The sequence below is a fragment of the Panthera pardus genome, unplaced genomic scaffold (genome assembly GCF_024362965.1).
Source record: "Panthera pardus isolate Hobbes unplaced genomic scaffold, ASM2436296v1 HiC_scaffold_24, whole genome shotgun sequence".
In the NCBI taxonomy this organism is placed as follows: Eukaryota; Metazoa; Chordata; class Mammalia; order Carnivora; family Felidae; genus Panthera; species Panthera pardus.
Window position 1 is genome coordinate 53,492,269 of NW_026526810.1, and position 21,051 is coordinate 53,513,319.

Sequence of the window (21,051 nt, forward strand, 5' to 3'; positions counted from 1 at the left end):
ACCATCTTACCCAAGAAAAATAACTTATATAACCTATATGTTCCTCCCCATCCCATCTCTCTACCTTCCCTCAAGACATAGCCATTACCCTAAATTTGTATTTATCACGCCCGTTAAAAATGTGTTTCTTGTTGAAAAATCTCAAATAAACAATCTAACTTTACACATAAAGGAGCTAGAAAAAGAACAAACAAAATCTCAAACCAGTAGTAGGAAGGAAATAATAAAGATTAGAGCAGAAATAAATGAAATAGAAACTAAAAAACAATAAAACAAATCAGTGAAACTAGGAGTTGGTTCTTTGAAAAGATCATCAAAATTGATAAACCATTAGCCAAAGAGAGGACTCCAATAAATGAAATAAGGAAGAGGAGAATTAACAATTGACAACACAGAAATGCGAAGGATTATAAGAAAATTATGAAAAATTATATGCCAACAAATTGGACAAATAACAGAAATGGATAAATTCCTAGAAACCTATAACCTCCCAAGACTGAATCAAGAAGAAATAGAAAATTTGAACAGACTGATTGTCAGCAGTGAAATTGAATTAGTAATCAAAAAACTTCCCGGGGTGCCTGAGTGGCTCAGTTGGTTGCGTGTCCAACACTTGATTTCGGCTCAGGTCATGATCCCGGGGCTGTGGGATTAGCCATGCCCCAGGCTCCATGCTGAGTGTGGAGCCTGCTTAGGATTTCCTTTTTCTCTCCCTCTTTCTCCCACTCTGCCCCTCTCCCTTACTTGCTTGCACACTCTCTCTCTAAAATTAAAAAACAAACAAACAAACAAACAAAAAACCTCCCAAAAAACAAAAGTCTAGGACCAGATGGCTTCACAGGTGAATTCTACCAAACATTTAGAGAAGAGTTAATACATATTCTTCTCAAACTATTTGAAAAAAACAGGAAAGGAGGGAAACCTTCCAAATCCATTCTATGAGGCCATTACCCTGATACCACAACCAGATAAAGACACTACAAAGAAAAAAAGAGAGAGAGAGGGAGAGAGAACTACAGGCCAATATCCCTGATGAACACAGATGTAAAAATTCTCAATAAAATATCAGCTAACTGAATCCAGCAGTACTTTAAAAATCATTCACCACAATCAAGTGGGATTTCTTCCTGGGTTGCAAGGGTGGTTGAATATTTGCAAATTAATCAATGTGTTAAGTCACATCAAGAGAAAGGATAAAGAACCATATGATCATTTGAGTAGACACAGAAAAAGCATTTGCCAAAGTACAGTATCCATTCATAAAAAACTCTCAACAGAATAGGTTTAGAGGGACTGTACCTCAATATCATATATGAAGAACCCACAGCTAATATCATCCTTAATGGGGAAAAAAACTGAGAGCCTTTTCCCTAAGGTCAGGAACAAGGTGAGGTTGTCCACTCTCACTGCTTTGTTCAACATAGTACTGGAAGTCCTAGCCATAGAAGTCAGACAACAAAAAGAAATAAAGGCATCCAAATCAGTATGGAAGAAGTAAAAGTATCACTGTTTACGGATGACATGATACTGTATATAGAAAACCCAAAAGATTCCACCAAGAAACTGCTTGAATTGATAAATGAATTCAGTAAAGTTTCAGGATGCAAAATCAATCTACAGAAATCTGTTACATTTCTACACACTGATAATGAAATAGAGGAAAGAGAAATTAAGAAAACAATTCCATTTACAATTGCACCAAAAATAATAAAATACCTAGGAATAAACTTAACCAAGGAGGTCAAAGATCTGTACTCTGAAAACTGCAAAACACTGATGAAAGAAATTGACAATGACACAAACAAATGGAAAGATATTCCATCCTCATTGACTGGAAGAACAAATGTTAAAATGTCCATTCTATCCAAAGTAATCTATAGACTTAATGCAACCTCTATAAAAATACCAATAGCATTTTCCACAGAACTAGAACAAACAATTCTAAAATTTGTATGGAACCACAAAAGACCCTAAATAGCCAAAGCAATTTTGAAAAAGAGGAAGAAATGAAACTGGAGGTATCACAATCCTAGATTTCAAGATATGCTACAAAGCTGTATTAACAAAAGCACTATAATACACAAAAAACAGACACATAGATAAATGGAACAGAATAGAGAGCCCAGAAATAAACCCATGATTATATGGTCAATTACTCGTCAACAAAAGAGGCAAGAATATACAATGGGTAAAAAACAATCTCTTCAAAAAATGGTGGTGGAAAAACTAGGCAACAGCATGCAAAAGATTGAAACTGGACCTCTTTCTTACACTATACACAAAAAATAAGGTCAAAATGGATTAAAGACCTAAATGTGAGACCTGAAATCGTAAAAATCCTAGAAGAACACAGGCAGTAATTTCTCTGAAATCGATCATAGCAACATTTTTCTAGATATGTCTCCTTAGGCAAGGGAAACAAGCAAAAACAAACTATTGGGACTACATCAAAATAAAAAGCTTCTGCACAGCAAAGGAAACAGTCAACAAAACTAAAAGACAACCTACTAAATGAAAGAAGATACTTGCAAATGACATACCTGATAAAGGATTAGTATCCAAAATATATAAAGAACTGATATAACTCAACACCCAAAAAATAATCCAATTTAAAAATGGGCAGAAAGCATGAACAGACATTCTCCAGAGAAGCCATACAGATGGCCAGCAGACATTTGAAAAGATGCTCAACATCACTCCTCATCAGGGAAATGAAAATTAAAACCACAATGAGATGATACATCATACCTGTCAGAATGGCTAAAATCAACAACATAAGAAACAACAAGTGTTGGTGAGGATGTGGAGAAAAACTGGAGCCTTCATGCACTGTTGTGGGAATGCAAATTGGTATAGCTACTGTGGAAAACAGTATGAAGTTTCCTCAAAAAATTAAAAATAGAACTATTATATGATTCAGTAATTCAACTACTGGAATTTACTCAAAGAACACAAAAACACTGATTCTAAAAGATATATGGACCCCTGTGTTTATTGCATTATTTACAGTAGCCAAGATAGGGAAGCAATGTAAGTGTCCATTGGTAGATGAGTGGATGAAGAAGATGTGGTATATATACACAGTGGAATATTTTTCAGGCATAAAAAGAATGAAATCTTGCCATTTGCAACAACATGGAGGGATCTAGAGAGTATAATGCTAAGTGAAATAAGTCAGAGAAAGACAAATACCATATGATTCCACTTATATGTGCAATTTAAGAAGCAAAAGACCAAAGAAAAAAAGACAAACCACAAAAACAGATTCTTAACTATAGAGAACAAACTGGTAGTTATCAGAAGGGTGGGTAGATGAGGGAAAATAAGTGAAAGGGATTAAGAGTACACGTATCATGGGGTGCCTGGGTGGCTCAGTTGGTTAAGCATCAGACTCTTGATTTTGGCTCACGTCATGATCTCACAGTTCATGAGATTGAGCCCTGTGTGAGCACGGAGACTGCTTGAGATTCTCTCTGTCCCTCCCATACGTATGTGCGCATCTATGTACTCTCTAATAAATAAACATTTTTTTAAAAAAGTACACATATCGTGATGAGCACTGAGTATTGTATAGAATTGTCAACTCACCATATTGTACACCTGAAACTAATATAATACTACGTTAATTGTACTGGAAGTAAATTTTAAATGTTTTTTTATTATTATTTTTTTTATTTTTAGAGAGTGCAAGTGGGTAGAGTGGCAAAGGGAAAGAGAGAGAGAGAGAGAGAAAGAGAAAGAAAGAATCCCAAGCAGGCTCCACACTCATTGCAGAGCCCAATGTGAGGCTCAATCCCACAACCCTAAGATCATGACCTGAGCTGAAATCAAGAGTCGGATGTTCAGCCGACTGAGCCACCCAGGCATCCCTGTACTGGAATTAAATTTAAAAATTCCTTTTAAGTTTATTTATTTATTTAGAGAGATAGAGAGCATGAGCAGGGAGAAGCAGAGAGAAAGAGAGAGAGAGATTGCAAAGCAGGCTCAGCACTATTAGCGTGGAACCGGATGTGGGGCTTGAACTCACGAACTGTGAGATCATGACCTGAGCCGAAACCAAGAGTCAGACGCTTAACTGACTGAGCCAGCCAGGCGCCCCTGTAATTAAATTTTAAGAAGTTGCTTCTTGTTTAATCATTTACATATATCTGTGTGCTAGAATATGTATTTAGTTTTTGAACTTTAAAGGGTATGATGCAGCGCATAGCTTTTTTAGTATCTTATTTTTCTCCACAGGAAGATCTTGGGTCTTTTCAGTGATCTTCCTGCTGCAGGTTGTGTGTTTAATCTTCAGTGGAGAAGGTAGAAGTGGGTTTCCATTTTTCCTTCTCTTTTCTAGACTTGTGCTTAGTAGGTATCCTGTGCTGTGATGAAAGAAGGTTGGTTAATACCATCTTCGCTCTTGAGGAACCTATTTTTTCTGTAAAGAAATTAAAGAACTACATGAAACTTTCAGAGGACAATTAACATACTAAAGTTTTTACCATTGACAAAACATGGAGCAAAATTTTAGCCAAGGGGCAGTTCCCTGTTGGCTGGACACGGCATCCCCAGGTTGGACCCTTTCTGAATAGATCAGAATCAGGTGAGGAAACAGAGAATGCTAAGAGCCTGAGGAAGTTGAAGAAGTGAAAACAAGTGTGGAAACCGTTTGGAGCCCATCCTGACTGGAGCAGAGGGTGATGCTTGAATGTCTGGGAATAATCCAGATAAGGAGGCTGTGCCAGGTTTTGAAAGCCTGTAAAGCACCCAAGAGGGCTTAGACCAGGTGTGGCCGCATGGTGATGGTGGTCTAGACAAGGCAATAGATGGCACAAGGAAAGGAAAAGAAGGGAAAAATGGAAAGACAGTTTGAAGGAAGAAATTAAACCTAAAGATGGGTTTAAAAGAATATAAGGGGAATGAAGGGTTATAAGGGAGAAACAAAAATAATAAATAGCTTACTGTGAACAGCACCTGTCCCTACTGTGCCAGCTACGTTAAATGTCCTTTGATCCTTGAGCATGCCTGGGTTCCCTCTGTCACATTAGGGCCTTGCACACGTGCTGTCCTCTTTTCTGGGAAAACACACTCTTCTTCCCTTCCATCTGTCAGCTGCCCAGACTCCCCTGGTTAACTCCAGCTCAGCCTATGTCTTAGTCCACATTCCTCTTGGTGTCCTTCTCAGACCCACTGCTCAGACTAGACTAGATACCCCTCCCATGTGCTTCTGTCATCACTCACCCTGTTTTGTTTTGGTTTTGATTTTTTTGTGTTTTTAAACTAAACTCTAGACTTGACTCAGATTTCACCAGTTTTTCCATTAACGTAACGCCCTTTTTCTGTTCCAGTTTCAAGTCCAGAAATCACGTTGTATTTAGCTGTTGTATGTCTTTAGTGACCTCTGATCTGTGACAGTTTCTTAATCTTTCCTTATTTTTCATGACCTTGACAATTTTCAGGAATACAGGTCACACATATTTTGTGGAAACCCAGTTATATTTTAATTACATAATTTCTTCTCAGTCTTTTGGTTAGAATATCAGGGCAGTCTATGAGGGCAGATGCCATGTGGCTGTCTTGTACACTTTGGTATGTGGACCTCATAGGGTGTGTCTAGTACCTAGTATATACTGAATAAATATTTGGTGAGTGAGTGAACTCTTACCTATTCTGCTGTCTTACTAGGAAATGAAAGATGATTCCGACAGTGAAAAGCAGCAACAGATCCATCACATTAAGAACTTGTATGCCTTCAACCTCTTCTGCCAGAAGCGTTTTGATGAGTCCATGCAGGTCTTTGCTAAGCTTGGCACAGGTAACAAGTGGGTATGGCCCTGGGATAAGGACTTCATGGAGGGAAGGACTTCATAGTATCACAGAAGAAGTGATACTAGACATCTGAGACCAGTGCTCATGTCAATTGATCCTCATGCCTCACAGGATCTGGTGGGTGACCACAGGTTATATATTTACAGCCCTCATCTTGTGCATCTGGTCTCACCCATAAACACAGACTTCCAGTTGCCCACAGTGGTTTACCCTTGCCATTAGAGAAAGAAAACAGAAAGTAATTCAAGTGAACAAGTGTGTATTCAGTCATCTAGTATTTATTGAATGCCGTTCTAGGCAAAAGTCCCTGACCTGAGCTTAGTAGGATTAAACAGTAGGTTACTTTTGAGAGTCACACAAGGCAGTGCTGCAAAGCCCTTCCTGTTCTCAGAGACCTACAAACTCTCTAGACATTAGAACATGGTTGTGAGGGGCAGGGACGCTGGAGTCTGACTGCTGACCTCAGGCAAAGTTAGCGGACCTCTCTGTGTTCCAGTTTTCTCCTCTGCAAAGCAGGGTGAATAATAATACTTATCTCAAAGCATTGTGAAGATTATGTAAAGTGCTTAGAACAGTGCATGGTACAGGATAAATGCCAAATAAAGTTAGCTTGTTGTTAGTATTAAATTGTTTTGTTTCTGTACATTCTATTTTTGCTTAATTTAGGTCCGTTTATATATACTTGGTTTGACTCTATATAATATTTATCCTTTCTTCTTTTGTTTTGCCTTTTTTTCTCCTTCCCTCATCATTGGCCAATAATGAGCTAAAGATAACTCCCAGTATCAGTTAAGGTTCTTGGTTGTGAGCAATGGAGACCAGTTCTGGTTAATTAAAGCAGTATCTGGGTAAATGAAGCGTGGTTTCTTGGAATATTAAGAGAATGGTAGGTAGACACAAAATTAATGGAGACCAGGCTTGGGAATGATAGGAACCAAGGGAGCTCCAGAGAACCTCCCAACAAGAAGCAGGAAGCTGGACAGCAATCCCTTTGGAACCAGGACAGGCTGAGCAGTCCTCCACTGGCACAGTTACTTCCTGAGCTGTTGCTACTGCCTGTTACCACATCCTCAATGAAAATTGCCCCTCACCAGCTTGTATTAGCTATCTAATACCATGTAACAAATCACCGCAAAGCTTAGTGGCGTAAAATAACAAATCATCTGTTATCTCTCCCGGTATGTGTTATGGTTAGGAATTTGGGAAGGAATCAGCTAGGCAGTTGTTGCTTGGGATCTCTCGTGTGATTGTAGTTGTATGTTGGCTCGGCTATCTTCATCTGGAGTCCTGACTAGGCTAGAGGATCCACTTCCAGAGTGGCTCATTCTCATAGCTGACAAGTTGGTGCTGGTTGTGAGCTGGAAGCCTCAGTACTTATCCAAGTGGGTCCCTCTGAGTGTCCTCATTCCTAGTGACTGGCTTTTCCTGGTGTGAGCAATCCAAGAGACCTCAGTGGAAGCCTCAGTGCCTTTTATCATAGTCACTTCTGCCATATTCTTATGTGTTCAAGGCAGGGGAACACAGACCCTACCTCTTGCTGGAGGAGTATCAACATTACATAAAAGAACCATGTAGGCTGTGATCTTTGTTGGTGTGTACCATAACTGCTTGTCATCCTCGAGTCACTTTCTCAAGATCACGGGTATCCAATTGACCAGGATTGGGTCAGAGTCTCACATCTTCTGACTTTACTAGGGGTGGGGAAAGAGGTTGTGGCTACCCTTTGCTTCTGAAGGCAAACGTAGGTGCCTAGAACTATTCTCCAAGACCACATGTGGTATGGAAGAAGGAGCTCACCTATTTAAGAAGGGGGGTGGAAGCTGGGCAACCTGAATCAATAAATTTGTACCATCCTTCCTCCGAATGAACTCATTTGGGACATTTATCTTCAGTGTACTACCAGCTCTTTGGGAAAACCCTGGAATAATAAGCTATAAATACCATAGTAACTTGGTACTTTTTCTATGTACCAATGATAATTGAACCCCAATCCTAAAGCTTTAAAGTCAGTCTTAATGAAGTTAGTATCTTTTAATTTATTCATTCCACAAATACATACAGTGCACTACACTGGGCTCCAAGCAACTATAACCAGACAAATTCTGCTTTCAAAGAGCAGTCTTGTAGGGAACTAAGGCCCAAGTGGACCCTTACCAGTGGCAGGAGGTGTGCTGGTGGTGATGTTGTCTAGTGGGCAGCATCTCCATTGACCTCAGACTAAGGTCTGGTCCTCAGGTCCAGAAGTGGATGTTCTTAGTATATCCAGAGATCATCGGACTACCAGTATAGTCTGACCCTGACGAAAATCACATGAGACCAGTATATTAACAGAATATCCCTTTATTTATTTACAGTAGAGAGGCCAGATCTCTTTCCAGTGGCTAGAATATTCATACAGGGCACCCAGGGCGCTCTTTTTTATGTGTATTGAGGTACAGGCATTTTGTTATGATGCTTTGAATGGGGTTCTGCAAAACCTTATATTCTATAATAAATAACTCCTGTAGGGGCGCCTGGGTGGCTCAGTCGGTCAAGCATCTGACTCTTGATTTCGGCTCAAGTCATGATCTTACAGTTCATGAGATTGAGCCCCGTGTTGGCCTGTGCTCTAACAGCACAGGATTCTCTCTCTCTGCCCCTCTCCTGCTCGCTTGTTCTCTCTCTCTCTCTCTCTCTCTCTCTCTCTCAAAGTTTAAAATAAATAAATCCTTAATGGGACATAACAGGGCTTGTGGGAAAAATGGGACTGGGGCAGACCACTCAAGACATAGGCAACTTTGTAAGTGGAACACTAATTAAAACAATAACGGTCCTACTAAAACTAAATTCCCACTGGTGTTGGTACCCAGCATGACAGTGCTCGGCAATCTTGAATCCTGGGGCTGTGCTTTTTCCTTTGAGATACAAATCTTTGAGAATATTTGCTTCTAATAGAAACTAGTTTCATCAAAATAAAGCGTCTCATCCTGGATATAGACTTCTTTATGAAGCCCTCAAATAATTAATATGGGGAGAACATCTTTGCTTCATTCTGACTCTCAGCTTTTGCAGGTGGTTTAACTTAATAGAAAGTGTAGCGGTTTTGAAGCTACTAACCAGCCACTCCCTGGGCTAAAAAAGGTCACTTTTAAGTTCCTTTCTTTAGGTCTCCCAGTATAATTAGGCTTTCTCTTTAATTATGAGGAAGCTTGCCTGGTCACTTGAAAACACTAACAAGTTGGGAAAATTTTGCATACGAATGGACACAATTTTTGCTTCACAATGATCTCATTCTCCCACTTACCAACTGTGCATGAACTAATTCACATGAAAGAAACTCAGGTTGTAGCAGAAAAGAGTGTACCTGGGATGCCAAGTCAGAAGAATGCTTCAAGAGCACAGAATGGGAGCAAAAGGAAGTTTTGTGGAGGCATGTTCTGAGACAGAGCGAGGCCAGGCTGCAGAAAACAGTCTCAGATGGCTGGAATATAATACTACCGGGCCCAGTGTCCTTTCATCCCTCTAGTATAGGATGGACTGGGCCCAGGTTTGCTTTCCTGCCCTTTTCTTTCCTGTGTTCCACGGATAGGCTTCTTACAAGGGTGTCCTATTTCTAGCTTTTATGAGTCAGAAAGAAGCTGTGTCTCCTGCCACTGGGGACATGGGACCTGTGAGTGGGCTTTATCAAATCTATAAACCACCCTAGACTTGATACAAAAATTTTTTCATGTGTGGGTTTTTCTAGAGAGAGGATCAGGACCTTTTATCAAATTCTTTAAGATGTTTTAGATCCTAAAGATGTTTAAGAACCAATATTTTAGCAGTATTTCCTTGTGGTAATCCACAACTTGTACATAAAAAGCTCTAATGCAAAATAGAAAGGTAAGTGCTGCCGGTATTTGCATGATGGCTTGATAAGAAAACACACTGCATTGAGGCCCTGGGGTTTTGGAGTCTTGAGTGGTTGAGTATGATATGAGTAAGATAATTTTTGTATTTCTTTTTTTTTTTTATTTTTTATTTTTTTTATTTTTTTAATATATGAAATTTACTGTCAAATTGGTTTCCATACAACACCCAGTGCTCATCCCAAAAGGTGCCCTCCTCAATACCCATCACCCACCCTGCCCTCCCTCCCACCCCCCATCAACCCTCAATTTGTTCTCAGTTTTTAACAGTCTCTTATGCTTTGGCTCTCTCCCACTCTAACTTCTTTTTTTTTTTTTTTTTCCTTCCCCTCCCCCATGGGTTTCTGTTATGTTTCTCAGGATCCACATAAGAGTGAAACCATATGGTATCTGTCTTTCTCTGTATGGCTTATTTCACTTAGCATCACACTCTCCAGTTCCATCCATGTTGCTACAAAAGGCCATATTTCATTTTTTCTCATTGCCACGTAGTATTCCATTGTGTATATAAACCACAATTTCTTTATCCATTCATCAGTTGATGGACATTTGGGCTCTTTCCATAATTTGGCTATTGTTGAGAGTGCCGCTATAAACATTGGGGTACAGGTGCCCCTATGCATCAGTACTCCTGTATCCCTTGGATAAATTCCTAGCAGTGCTATTGCTGGGTCATAGGGTAGGTCTATTTTTAATTTTCTGAGGAACCTCCACACTGCTTTCCAGAGCGGCTGCACCAATTTGCATTCCCACCAACAGTGCAAGAGGGTTTCCGTTTTTCCACATCCTCTCCAGCATCTATAGTCTCCTGATTTCTTCATTTTGGCCACTCTGACTGGCGTGAGGTGATATCTGAGTGTGGTTTTGATTTGTATTTCCCTGATAAGGAGCGACGTTGAACATCTTTTCATGTGCCTGTTGGCCATCCGGATGTCTTCTTTAGAGAAGTGTCTATTCATGTTTTCTGCCCATTTCTTCACTGGGTTATTTGTTTTTCGGGTGTGGAGTTTGATGAGCTCTTTATAGATTTTGGATACTAGCCCTTTGTCCGATGTGTCATTTGCAAATATCTTTTCCCATTCCGTTGGTTGCCTTTTAGTTTTGTTGGTTGTTTCCTTTGCTGTGCAGAAGCTTTTTATCTTCATAAGGTCCCAGTAATTCACTTTTGCTTTTAATTCCCTTGCCTTTGGGGATGTGCCGAGTAAGAGATTGCTACGGCTGAGGTCAGAGAGGTCTTTTCCTGCTTTCTCCTCTAAGGTTTTGATGGTTTCCTGTCTCACATTCAGGTCCTTTATCCATTTTGAGTTTATTTTTGTGAATGGTGTGAGAAAGTGGTCTAGTTTCAACCTTCTGCATGTTGCTGTCCAGTTCTCCCAGCACCATTTGTTAAAGAGACTGTCTTTTTTCCATTGGATGTTCTTTCCTGCTTTGTCAAAGATGAGTTGGCCATACGTTTGTGGGTCTAGTTCTGGGGTTTCTATTCTATTCCATTGGTCTATGTGTCTGTTTTTATGCCAATACCATGCTGTCTTGATGATGACAGCTTTGTAGTAGAGGCTAAAGTCTGGGATTGTGATGCCTCCTGCTTTGGTCTTCTTCTTCAAAATTACTTTGGCTATTCGGGGCCTTTTGTGGTTCCATATGAATTTTAGGATTGCTTGTTCTAGTTTCGAGAAGAATGCTGGTGCAATTTTGATTGGGATTGCATTGAATGTGTAGATAGCTTTGGGTAGTATTGACATTTTGACAATATTTATTCTTCCAATCCATGAGCAGGGAATGTCTTTCCATTTCTTTATATCTTCTTCAATTACCTGCATAAGCTTTCTATAGTTTTCAGCATACAGATCTTTTACATCTTTGGTTAGATTTATTCCTAGGTATTTTATGCTTCTTGGTGCAATTGTGAATGGGATCAGTTTCTTCATTTGTCTTTCTGTTGCTTCATTGTTAGTGTATAAGAATGCAACTGATTTCTGCACATTGATTTTGTATCCTGCAACTTTGCTGAATTCATGTATCAGTTCTAGCAGACTTTTGGTGGAGTCTATCGGATTTTCCATGTATAATATCATGTCATCTGCAAAAAGCGAAAGCTTGACTTCATCTTTGCCAATTTTGATGCCTTTGATTTCCTTTTGTTGTCTGATTGCTGATGCTAGAACTTCCAGCACTATATTAAACAACAGCGGTGACAGTGGGCATCCCTGTCGTGTTCCTGATCTCAGGGAAAAAGCTCTCAGTTTTTCCCCGTTGAGGATGATGTTAGCTGTGGGCTTTTCATAAATGGCCTTTATGATCTTTAAGTATGTTCCTTCTATCCCGACTTTCTCAAGGGTTTTTATTAAGAAAGGGTGCTGGATTTTGTCGAAGGCCTTTTCTGCATCGATTGACAGGATCATATGGTTCTTCTCTTTTTTTTTGTTAATGTGATGTATCACGTTGATCGATTTGCGAATGTTGAACCACCCCTGCATCCCAGGAATGAATCCCACTTGATCATGGTGAATAATTCTTTTTATATGCTGTTGAATTCGATTTGCTAGTATCTTATTAAGAATTTTTGCATCCATATCCATCAGGGATATTGGCCTGTAGTTCTCTTTTTTTACTGGGTCTCTGTCTGGTTTAGGAATCAAAGTAATACTGGCTTCATAGAATGAGTCTGGAAGTTTTCCTTCCCTTTCTATTTCTTGGAATAGCTTGAGAAGGATAGGTATTATCTCTGCTTTAAATGTCTGGTAGAACTCCCCTGGGAAGCCATCTGGTCCTGGACTCTTATTTGTTGGGAGATTTTTGATAACCGATTCAATTTCTTCGCTGGTTATGGGTCTGTTCAAGCTTTCTATTTCCTCCTGATTGAGTTTTGGAAGAGTGTGGGTGTTTAGAAATTTGTCCATTTCTTCCAGGTTGTCCAATTTGCTGGCATATAATTTTTCATAGTATTCCCTGATAATTGTTTGTATCTCTGAGGGATTGGTTGTAATCATTCCATTTTCATTCATGATTTTATCTATTTGGGTCATCTCCCTTTTCTTTTTGAGAAGCCTGGCTAGAGGTTTGTCAATTTTGTTTATTTTTTCAAAAAACCAACTCTTGGTTTCGTTGATCTGCTCTACAGTTTTTTTAGATTCTATATTGTTTATTTCTGCTCTGATCTTTATTATTTCTCTTCTTCTGCTGGGTTTAGGCTGCCTTTGCTGTTCTGCTTCTATTTCCTTTAGGTGTCCTGTTAGATTTTGTATTTGGGATTTTTCTTGTTTCTTGAGATAGGCCTGGATTGCAATGTATTTTCCTCTCAGGACTGCCTTCGCTGCATCCCAAAGCATTTGGATTGTTGTATTTTCATTTTCGTTTGTTTCCATGTATATTTTAATTTCTTCTCTAATTGCCTGGTTGACCCACTCATTCGTTAGTAGGGTGTTCTTTAACCTCCATGCTTTTGGAGGTTTTCCAGACTTTTTCCTGTGGTTGATTTCAAGCTTCATAGCATTGTGGTCTGAAAGTATGCATGGTATAATTTCAATTCTTGTAAACTTATGAAGGGCTGTTTTGTGACCCAGTATATGATCTATCTTGGAGAATGTTCCATGTGCACTCGAGAAGAAAGTATATTCTGTTGCTTTGGGATGCAGAGTTCTAAATATATCTGTCAAGTCCATCTGATCCAATGTATCATTCAGGGCCCTTGTTTCTTTATTGACTGTGTGTCTAGATGATCTATCCATTTCTGTAAGTGGGGTGTTAAAGTCCCCTGCAATGACCACATTCTTATCAATAAGGTTGCTTATGTTTATGAGTAATTGTTTTATATATCTGGGGGCTCGGGTATTTGGCGCATAGACATTTATAATAGTTAGCTCTTCCTGGTGGATAGACCCTGTGATTATTATATAATGCCCTTCTTCATCTCTTGTTACAGCCTTTAATTTAAAGTCTAGTTTGTCTGATATAAGTATGGCTACTCCAGCTTTCTTTTGGCTTCCAGGAGCATGATAGATAGTTCTCCATCCCCTCACTCTCAATCTAAAGGTGTCCTCAGATCTAAAATGAGTCTCTTGTAGACAACAAATAGATGGGTCTTGTTTTTTTATCCATTCTGATACCCTGTGTCTTTTAGTTGGCGCATTTAATCCATTTCCATTCAGTGTTATTATAGAAAGATATGGGTTTAGAGTCATTGTGATGTCTGTATGTTTTATGCTTGTAGTGATGTCTCTGGTACTTTGTCTCACAGGATCCCCCTTAGGATCTCTTGTAGGGCTGGTTTCGTGGTGACAAATTCCTTCAGTTTTTGTTTGTTTGGGAAGACCTTTATCTCTCCTTCTATTCTAAATGACAGACTTGCTGGATAAAGGATTCTCGGCTGCATATTTTTTCTGTTTAGCACACTGTAGATATCGTGCCAAGCCTTTCTGGCCTGCCAAGTTTCAAAGGAGAGATCAGTCACGAGTCTTATAGGTCTCCCTTTATATGTGAGGGCACGTTTATCCCTTGCTGCTTTCAGAATTTTCTCTTTATCCTTGTATTTTGCCAGTTTCACTATGATATGTCGTGCAGAAGATCGATTCAAGTTACGTCTGAAGGGAGTTCTCTGTGCCTCTTGGATTTCAATGCCTTTTTCCTTCCCCAGTTCAGGGAAGTTCTCAGCTATAATTTGTTCAAGTACCCCTTCAGCACCTTTCCCTCTCTCTTCCTCCTCTGGGATACCAATTATGCGTATATTATTTTTTTTTAGTGTATCACTTGGTTCTCTAATTTTCCCCTCATACTCCTGGATTTTTTTATCTCTCTTTCTTTCAGCTTCCTCTTTCTCCATAACTTTATCTTCTAGTTCACCTATTCTCTCCTCTGCCTCTTCAAGCCGAGCCATCATGGATTCCATTTTGTTTTGCATTTCGTTTAAAGCGTTTTTCAACTCCTCGTGACTGTTCCTTAGTCCCTCGATCTTTGTGGCAAGAGATTCTCTGCTGTCCTGTATACTGTTTTCAAGCCCAGCGATTAATTTTATGACTATTATTCTAAATTCACTTTCTGTTATATTATTTAAATCCTTTTTGATCAGTTCATTAGCTGTTGTTATTTCCTGGAGATTCTTCTGAGGGGAATTCTTCCGTTTGGTCATTTTGGAGAGTCCCTTGCGTGGTGAGGACCTGCAGGGCACTTCCCCTGTGCTGTGGTGTATAACTGGAGTTAGTGGGCGGGGCCGCAGTCCGACCCGATGTCTGCCCCCAGCCCACTGCTGGGGCCACAGTCAGACTGGTGTGTGCCTTCTCTTCCCCTCTCCTAGGGGCGGGATTCACTGTGGGGTGGCGTGTCCCGTCTGGGCTACTTGCACACTGCCAGGCTTGTGTTGCTGGGGATCTGGCGTATTAGCTGGGGTGGGTAGGCAAGGTGCACGGGGGGTGGAGGGGCAGGCTTAGCTCGCTTCTCCTTAGGTGATCCGCTTCAGGAGGAGCCCTGTGGCAGCGGGAGGGAGTCAGATCCGCTGCCGGAGGTTTGGCTCCGCAGAAGCACAGAGTTGGGTGTTTGCGTGGAGCGAGCAAGTTCCCTGGCAGGAACTGGTTCCCTTTGGGATTTTGGCTGGGGGATGGGCGGGGGAGATGGCGCTGGCGCCTTTGTTCCCCGCCAAACTGAGCACTGCCGTCCGGGGGCTCAGCAGCTCTCCCTCCCTTTGTCCTCCAGCCTTCCCGCTTTCCGAGCAGAGCTGTTAACTTATGACCTCCCAGACGCTAAGTCGCGCTTGCTGTCGGAACACAGTCTGTCCGGCCCCTCCGCTTTTGCCAGCCAGACTCGGGGGCTCCGCTTGGCCGGCGAGCCGCCCCTCCGCCCCGGCTCCCTCCCGCCAGTCCGTGGAGCGCGCACCGCCTCGCCACCCTTCCTACCCTCTTCCGTGGGCCTCTAGTCTGCGCTTGACTCCGGAGACTCCCTTCTGCTAATCCTCTGGCGGTTTTCTGGGTTCTTTAGGCAGGTGTAGGTGGAATCTAAGTGATCGGCAGGACGCGTTGTGAGCCCCGCGTCCTCCTACGCCGCCATCTTCCGGAACCCTCTCATTTATCAATTTTTGTATTTCTTGAAGCCCATATCTAGATCTTGAAATTGAGCCTGTTGAATTGGTTCACATAGTATATTCATTATTCAGTCAACAAAAATTTTATCAAGCTTCTACCATGCACTGAAGACAATTCTGGATACCATGTTGTGCGCTTATATTCTGATGGAGACAGGGCAGACAACGAAATAAACAAGCAAAATTATAATATGTTGGGAAGTGGTAAGTCCTAAGAAAAATAAAACAGGAGAAGGGGGGTAAGGAGTACTGAAGATAAGAATTAGCCTTGAAATTTGAGATTAAATGATCAGGGAAGGCATCTCTGAGAAGTTAGGGACTGAAGGAGGCTATTGAAGCAGGCACACGTCTGGGGAGGTGCACTGCAGGCAGAGGGAATGGCTAGTGGAAAGGCAGTGAGGTTGAAATGTTCAGGGAGCAGCCAGATCCATGTGGCCAGAGCAGAGTTGATCTGTATCATTTGTTCTGTATAAGAAATATAATCCCATTGTTAATTATTTGTCTGTATTACTAGGGATTTGATGTGTGGCATAATCCTGGACTCAGCCCAAAGGCAGATCAGATAAGCCTGGTCAGCACCAGCTCTGCCTTCAGTCCTGGGCTTCACGGATAAATAAGACATGTTGTGTGTCCATAAAGAGGTTGCATGTAAAACTGCTCAGTAAAACATTGGAATAAGCGTGAAATAGGTCTTCAGGCTTGTGGAGAACTGAGTCAGGAGGTCTCAAGAGGAGGGGAGAGAGGAGGTGACCTGGGCCCTGGAAGATACAGGGGAAAGGAGAGTGTAAAGGAAGGCAGGTGGCGGGAGGACACAGTTGTGTCTGAGGATCTGTGAACCACAGCTCAGTGGGATGTTTGTGGCGCTGGATAGATCACACTAGAAGGAGAAGCTGGGGCCAAATTTCAGAGGACCTTGAATGCTGCAAGGGAGTTCAGACATCATATTGGAGGCTTTGGGTGATTGGCTTTGGGCACACGGTTTTAAGTACAATGACACCATCAGAGCCCTGTTTGTAGACACACACTGTGGTGCAGGAGGCTGATGGAGGCTCACATTGTGGGCCACCCTTCCTTCCAGCTCCCCAACAGCCGTCTTCTTTCCTTAGACTGTGTTTCTGTGTGGCCTCCACGTACAACTGTCAACTGTCCCATTCGGCCATTCAGGTGCTGCTTCTCACGAGTGTCTTCCTCACATTATCATGATTCTCTGATTTTGAGGAACACCGTCTTCCTGGCTGGGCAGAAATTTTGTGGCCAGACACAGGTTCCTTGGGGATGATGTGGGTCCTGGAGGGTTCAGGGCTGTGTAGCGTTTCTCTTCTGGTCTGTTTGCGTGGTGCTCGCCTCCTTACAGAAAGGACATGGCCTTCTCATGTTCCTCCAACTTAAAAAAAAAATTTTTTTTTTAATGAAAATAAAGTAATGCTAGTACAAAACATTATTACGGTGTTAAAGGAAACGAAGCTTACTCCAGATCTAGCCTTGACTCTCATTTTGTCTCCTTCTCATCCAAACTTTTTCCACATGTCCACATCTTAATGTAATTATAATCATAAAGGTGTACACTTTTATAGCTTTTGTCACGTAAAATTGTTAGAGCGTTTTTTCATGTTGCTGTGTGCCCTTCATAATTATAATTTGTGATGATTGCATTATAATCTCTTAGTCGAATGAAAAATACGTTCTTATTTCTGCTGCTGAAGAAATTCCACATTGTTTCCAGAATTGCATCGTTGCAAATAATGATGATAACATTACCTGTTCATTCAGATGTGTTTTCCCCCTCCCATTTGTAGACTATTTTGTTAGAGTGAGCTCCTAGAACTGGGATTAGTGGGTCCAGGTGCTTTTTTCCTTATTGAGGTAGCAGTATTTTTTGCCTTGACAGTGTAAAAAGGATTCAGTTTCATAATATTTCAAGCACTGGGTAGTATCATATAAATTTTTTTTTTTACTAATTAAATGGATATAAAAATGTGTACATGTTTTTAGTGTGTACTGTTTTCTTTTATTAAATTTTTTTACTGTTTTTTTTATTTTTGAGAGAGAGAGACAGAGCATGAGCAGGGAGGGGCAGAGCGAGAGGGAGACACAGAATCCGAAGCAGGCTCCAGGCTCTGTGCTGACAGCTCAGTGGGCCTTGAACCTACGAGCCATGAGATCATGACCTGAGCCAAAGTCAGAAATTTAACCAGCTGAACCCCCCAAGACTCCCTGTACTGTTTTGATTCTTAATGTAACAGAATGCTTTCCCACTTACATTATTTTCTTGTCAGATGTTCATGTCTTTTGCCTGTTCATCAAATGAAATTTATTCTTTTTTTTTTTTTTTTTTTTTTTTTACCAATTTGTGTGGGTTTGTTTTATATAATCAACTTAATAATCTCTTGCCATATATGCTGCAAATATATGCCCTAGCCTATCGTTTGGCCATTTGTTTTAGTAATATTCCTTTTTTGACAGATAAGGTCATTGATCTTTTCAACTTTAATTGCCTTATCAGTTTTTCCTGGAAAAGTTTTTCTCCATTTTCAGAGAGCTCATAAATTTTCAGTTCGAATTCTGCGTATGTGTATGTGTCCATGAATGGAATGTAGAGTCAAGCCATTTTTGTGATGGTTTGGTGAAATATAAATAGTGCTCGAATTATGTAAGTGTATATAGCTCATTGAGTCGTTATGAACTTGGAGTCATTCCTTTTTTTAAAAAGCCCATCTTGGGGGAGCCTGCGTGGCTCCAGTTGGTGGAGCATGTGACTCTTGATCTCAGAGTTGTGAGTTCAAGCTCCATGTTGGGTGTAGAGATTACTTAAAAGATTAAAAAAAAAAATCCTCAAAAAAAATCAGTCTGGAACTTATTTTGCCATAATAATAGTCTCATTTTATTGGCTCCTTAAGTTGCTACATGATTCTTCCTGGGCAATCACGTTTACCTTCCGTTTAGATCCTACCCATGTGATGGGCCTGTACCCGGACCTGCTGCCCACAGACTACAGGAAACAGCTGCAGTACCCTAACCCACTGCCTGTGCTCTCGGGGGCTGAATTGGAGAAGGCACACTTAGCTCTGATTGACTACCTGACACAGGTAGGTATAGTACAGAGGTGTGTGGAAGAGTTTGCCTGGGACTTCTAGAACCTGCTTTTCTATGACATGGAAGTGAGGGCCTTCTCTAAACCACAGGCATATTCTGTAAATGAATCCTGTAGCAATCACGGTGGGCTCACACATTTCATTCTCCTTCATCTCCCTGTTCATTAATACCATTGAGCTATTTGTTGCCAAATCTTAATACCAGGAAATTTACTTGATTTCTGATAAATTTACGCTAAGGTGTTAAAGGAACTAAAAAGAATAAATTTTAGTTGATAGGAAATAATAATTTTTTTGAAACACTTTTTTGGAGCATACGTACTTGTGGAAAAATATGTGCTTTCCCCAGGAAAATATAAAGCAAGAGTGCAAATCACTGATAACTCTCCCACCCAGAGAAAAGTAATCATTATATTGTTGTCCTTCTAGATCTTTAGAGCCACACTAGCCTTCTTTATTGTGCTTCACAGATGCTTTTTTTTTTTTTTAAACAAATTAAAGGTTTGTGCCAACCCAGCATTGAGCAAGTCTGTCGGCACCATTTTTCCAAAAGCATTTACTCACTTCGTGTCTCTGTGTCACATTTTGGTAATTCTCACAGTATTTCAAACTTTTTCATTATTATTTATAATTATGATCTGTGATCATTGGTCTTTTTAATTTTTTTTTTTAATGTTTATTTTTGAGAGACAGAAACAGAGCATGAGCGGGAGGGGAGCAGAGAGAGAGGGAGACACAGAATCCGAAGCAGGCTCCAGGTTCTAGGCTGTCAGCACAGAGCCCGATGCAGGGCTTGAACTCATGAACCGCGAGATCAAGACCTGAGTCAAAGTCAGATGCTTAACCGACTAAGCAACCCAGGCACCCCAAGGAACCATTCCTTTTTTTCTTTTAAAGTCTTTATTTATTTTTGAGAGAGAGAAAGAGAGAGACGGAGTGTGAGCAGGGGAGGGGTAGAGAGAGAAGGAGACACAGAATCCAAAGCAGGCTCCAGGCTCCAGGCTCCGAGCTGTCAGCACAGAGCCCAACGTGGGGCTCGAACTCACAAACCATGAGATCATGACCTGAGCCGAAGTCAGTTGCTTAACCTACTGAGCTACCCAGGTGCCCCCCAAGAAATTGTTCTTGAAAGGAAGAGTCAGTTGATGTGGCAGATTTCATTATTGTCTTATTTTAAGAAATTTCCACAGCCACCCCCACCCTGAGTCATCATCGTCGAGGCAGGACCCTCCACCAGCAAAAAGATTACAACTCACTGAAGGCTCAGATGATAGTTGGCATTTTTTAGCAATAAAGTATGTTTAAGTTAAGATATGTACATTATTTTGTTAGACATAATACTACCATACCATTGTATGCAGTGTGAAATAAATTCATTTGACTTGCTTTATTGAGATGTTCACTTTATTGAAGTGGTCTGTCTGGAACCAAATCCACAGTGTCTCTGAGGTATGCTCCTATATGTATTTGTGAATTCAGTTTTTAAAAAATTTACTTATTGGATTATCATTGCTAGTGGATATCAAACTAAAGTTGTTTTATAGCTTACTTTTTAAAATTTAGCTTACTTTTTAAAAATCTGGCTGTATACTGAGAAAGTTCTTTCCTATCAATAAGTATTCTTCTATAACATGATTTTTTTTAGAGGGAGTATTTAGATTTAAGTTTATTTTTCAGTTTACTGTTATGGATTGGTAAGTGAAATTTTCAAGTAAACACTGAAACTAATGTTTCCATTAAAGACTTTTCACCCTGAACTTCTCTCACAAAGGGTTACTATTAATTTCCTGGGCACTCACCCAGAGTCAGAGAACTTAGCAAATGTTTTCCCCTTATATATTCTGAAGACCTCTGTAAGGCATCCCCTGTCCAGGCCCTGAGAATTACTGCTAGGCAATTGTAAGCCACCTGCTTCTGGGTTAGTAAATGTCCTTTGGGTCTGATCAGGCATGCATGGCCTTGGCATTTCCTTGACCTTGGGCTCCAGGGCTATCCAGCTGTGGCTGGTGGCCTGCAAAGAACATACAGACATGCCTCTGTCTGCACTCTGCAGAGCTCATGCGGCTGTGCCAAGTGAGAAACATTCCTAGGGTGGACCGTCTCCTAAGCCCGTGGTGATAAAGAAGGCTCTCTGTTGCCACTGTCTTGCATTAAGACTCCAAGCACACACTTTTCCCTGGACTTCTCTACT

At 40.8% G+C, this 21,051-nt stretch overlaps 1 protein-coding gene across 1 annotated transcript in view; it reads left to right on the forward strand.

Moving 5' to 3' along the window:
* VPS39 (VPS39 subunit of HOPS complex) overlaps nt 1-21,051 on the forward strand; it is a 52,364-nt gene that overhangs the window by 21,846 nt on the left and 9,467 nt on the right. Inside the window, exons 11-12 of the mRNA XM_019442459.2 lie at nt 5,668-5,797; nt 18,712-18,854. Of these exons, the coding sequence (XP_019298004.1) occupies nt 5,668-5,797; nt 18,712-18,854 (273 nt within the window). The remainder of the gene's footprint in view (nt 1-5,667; nt 5,798-18,711; nt 18,855-21,051) is intronic.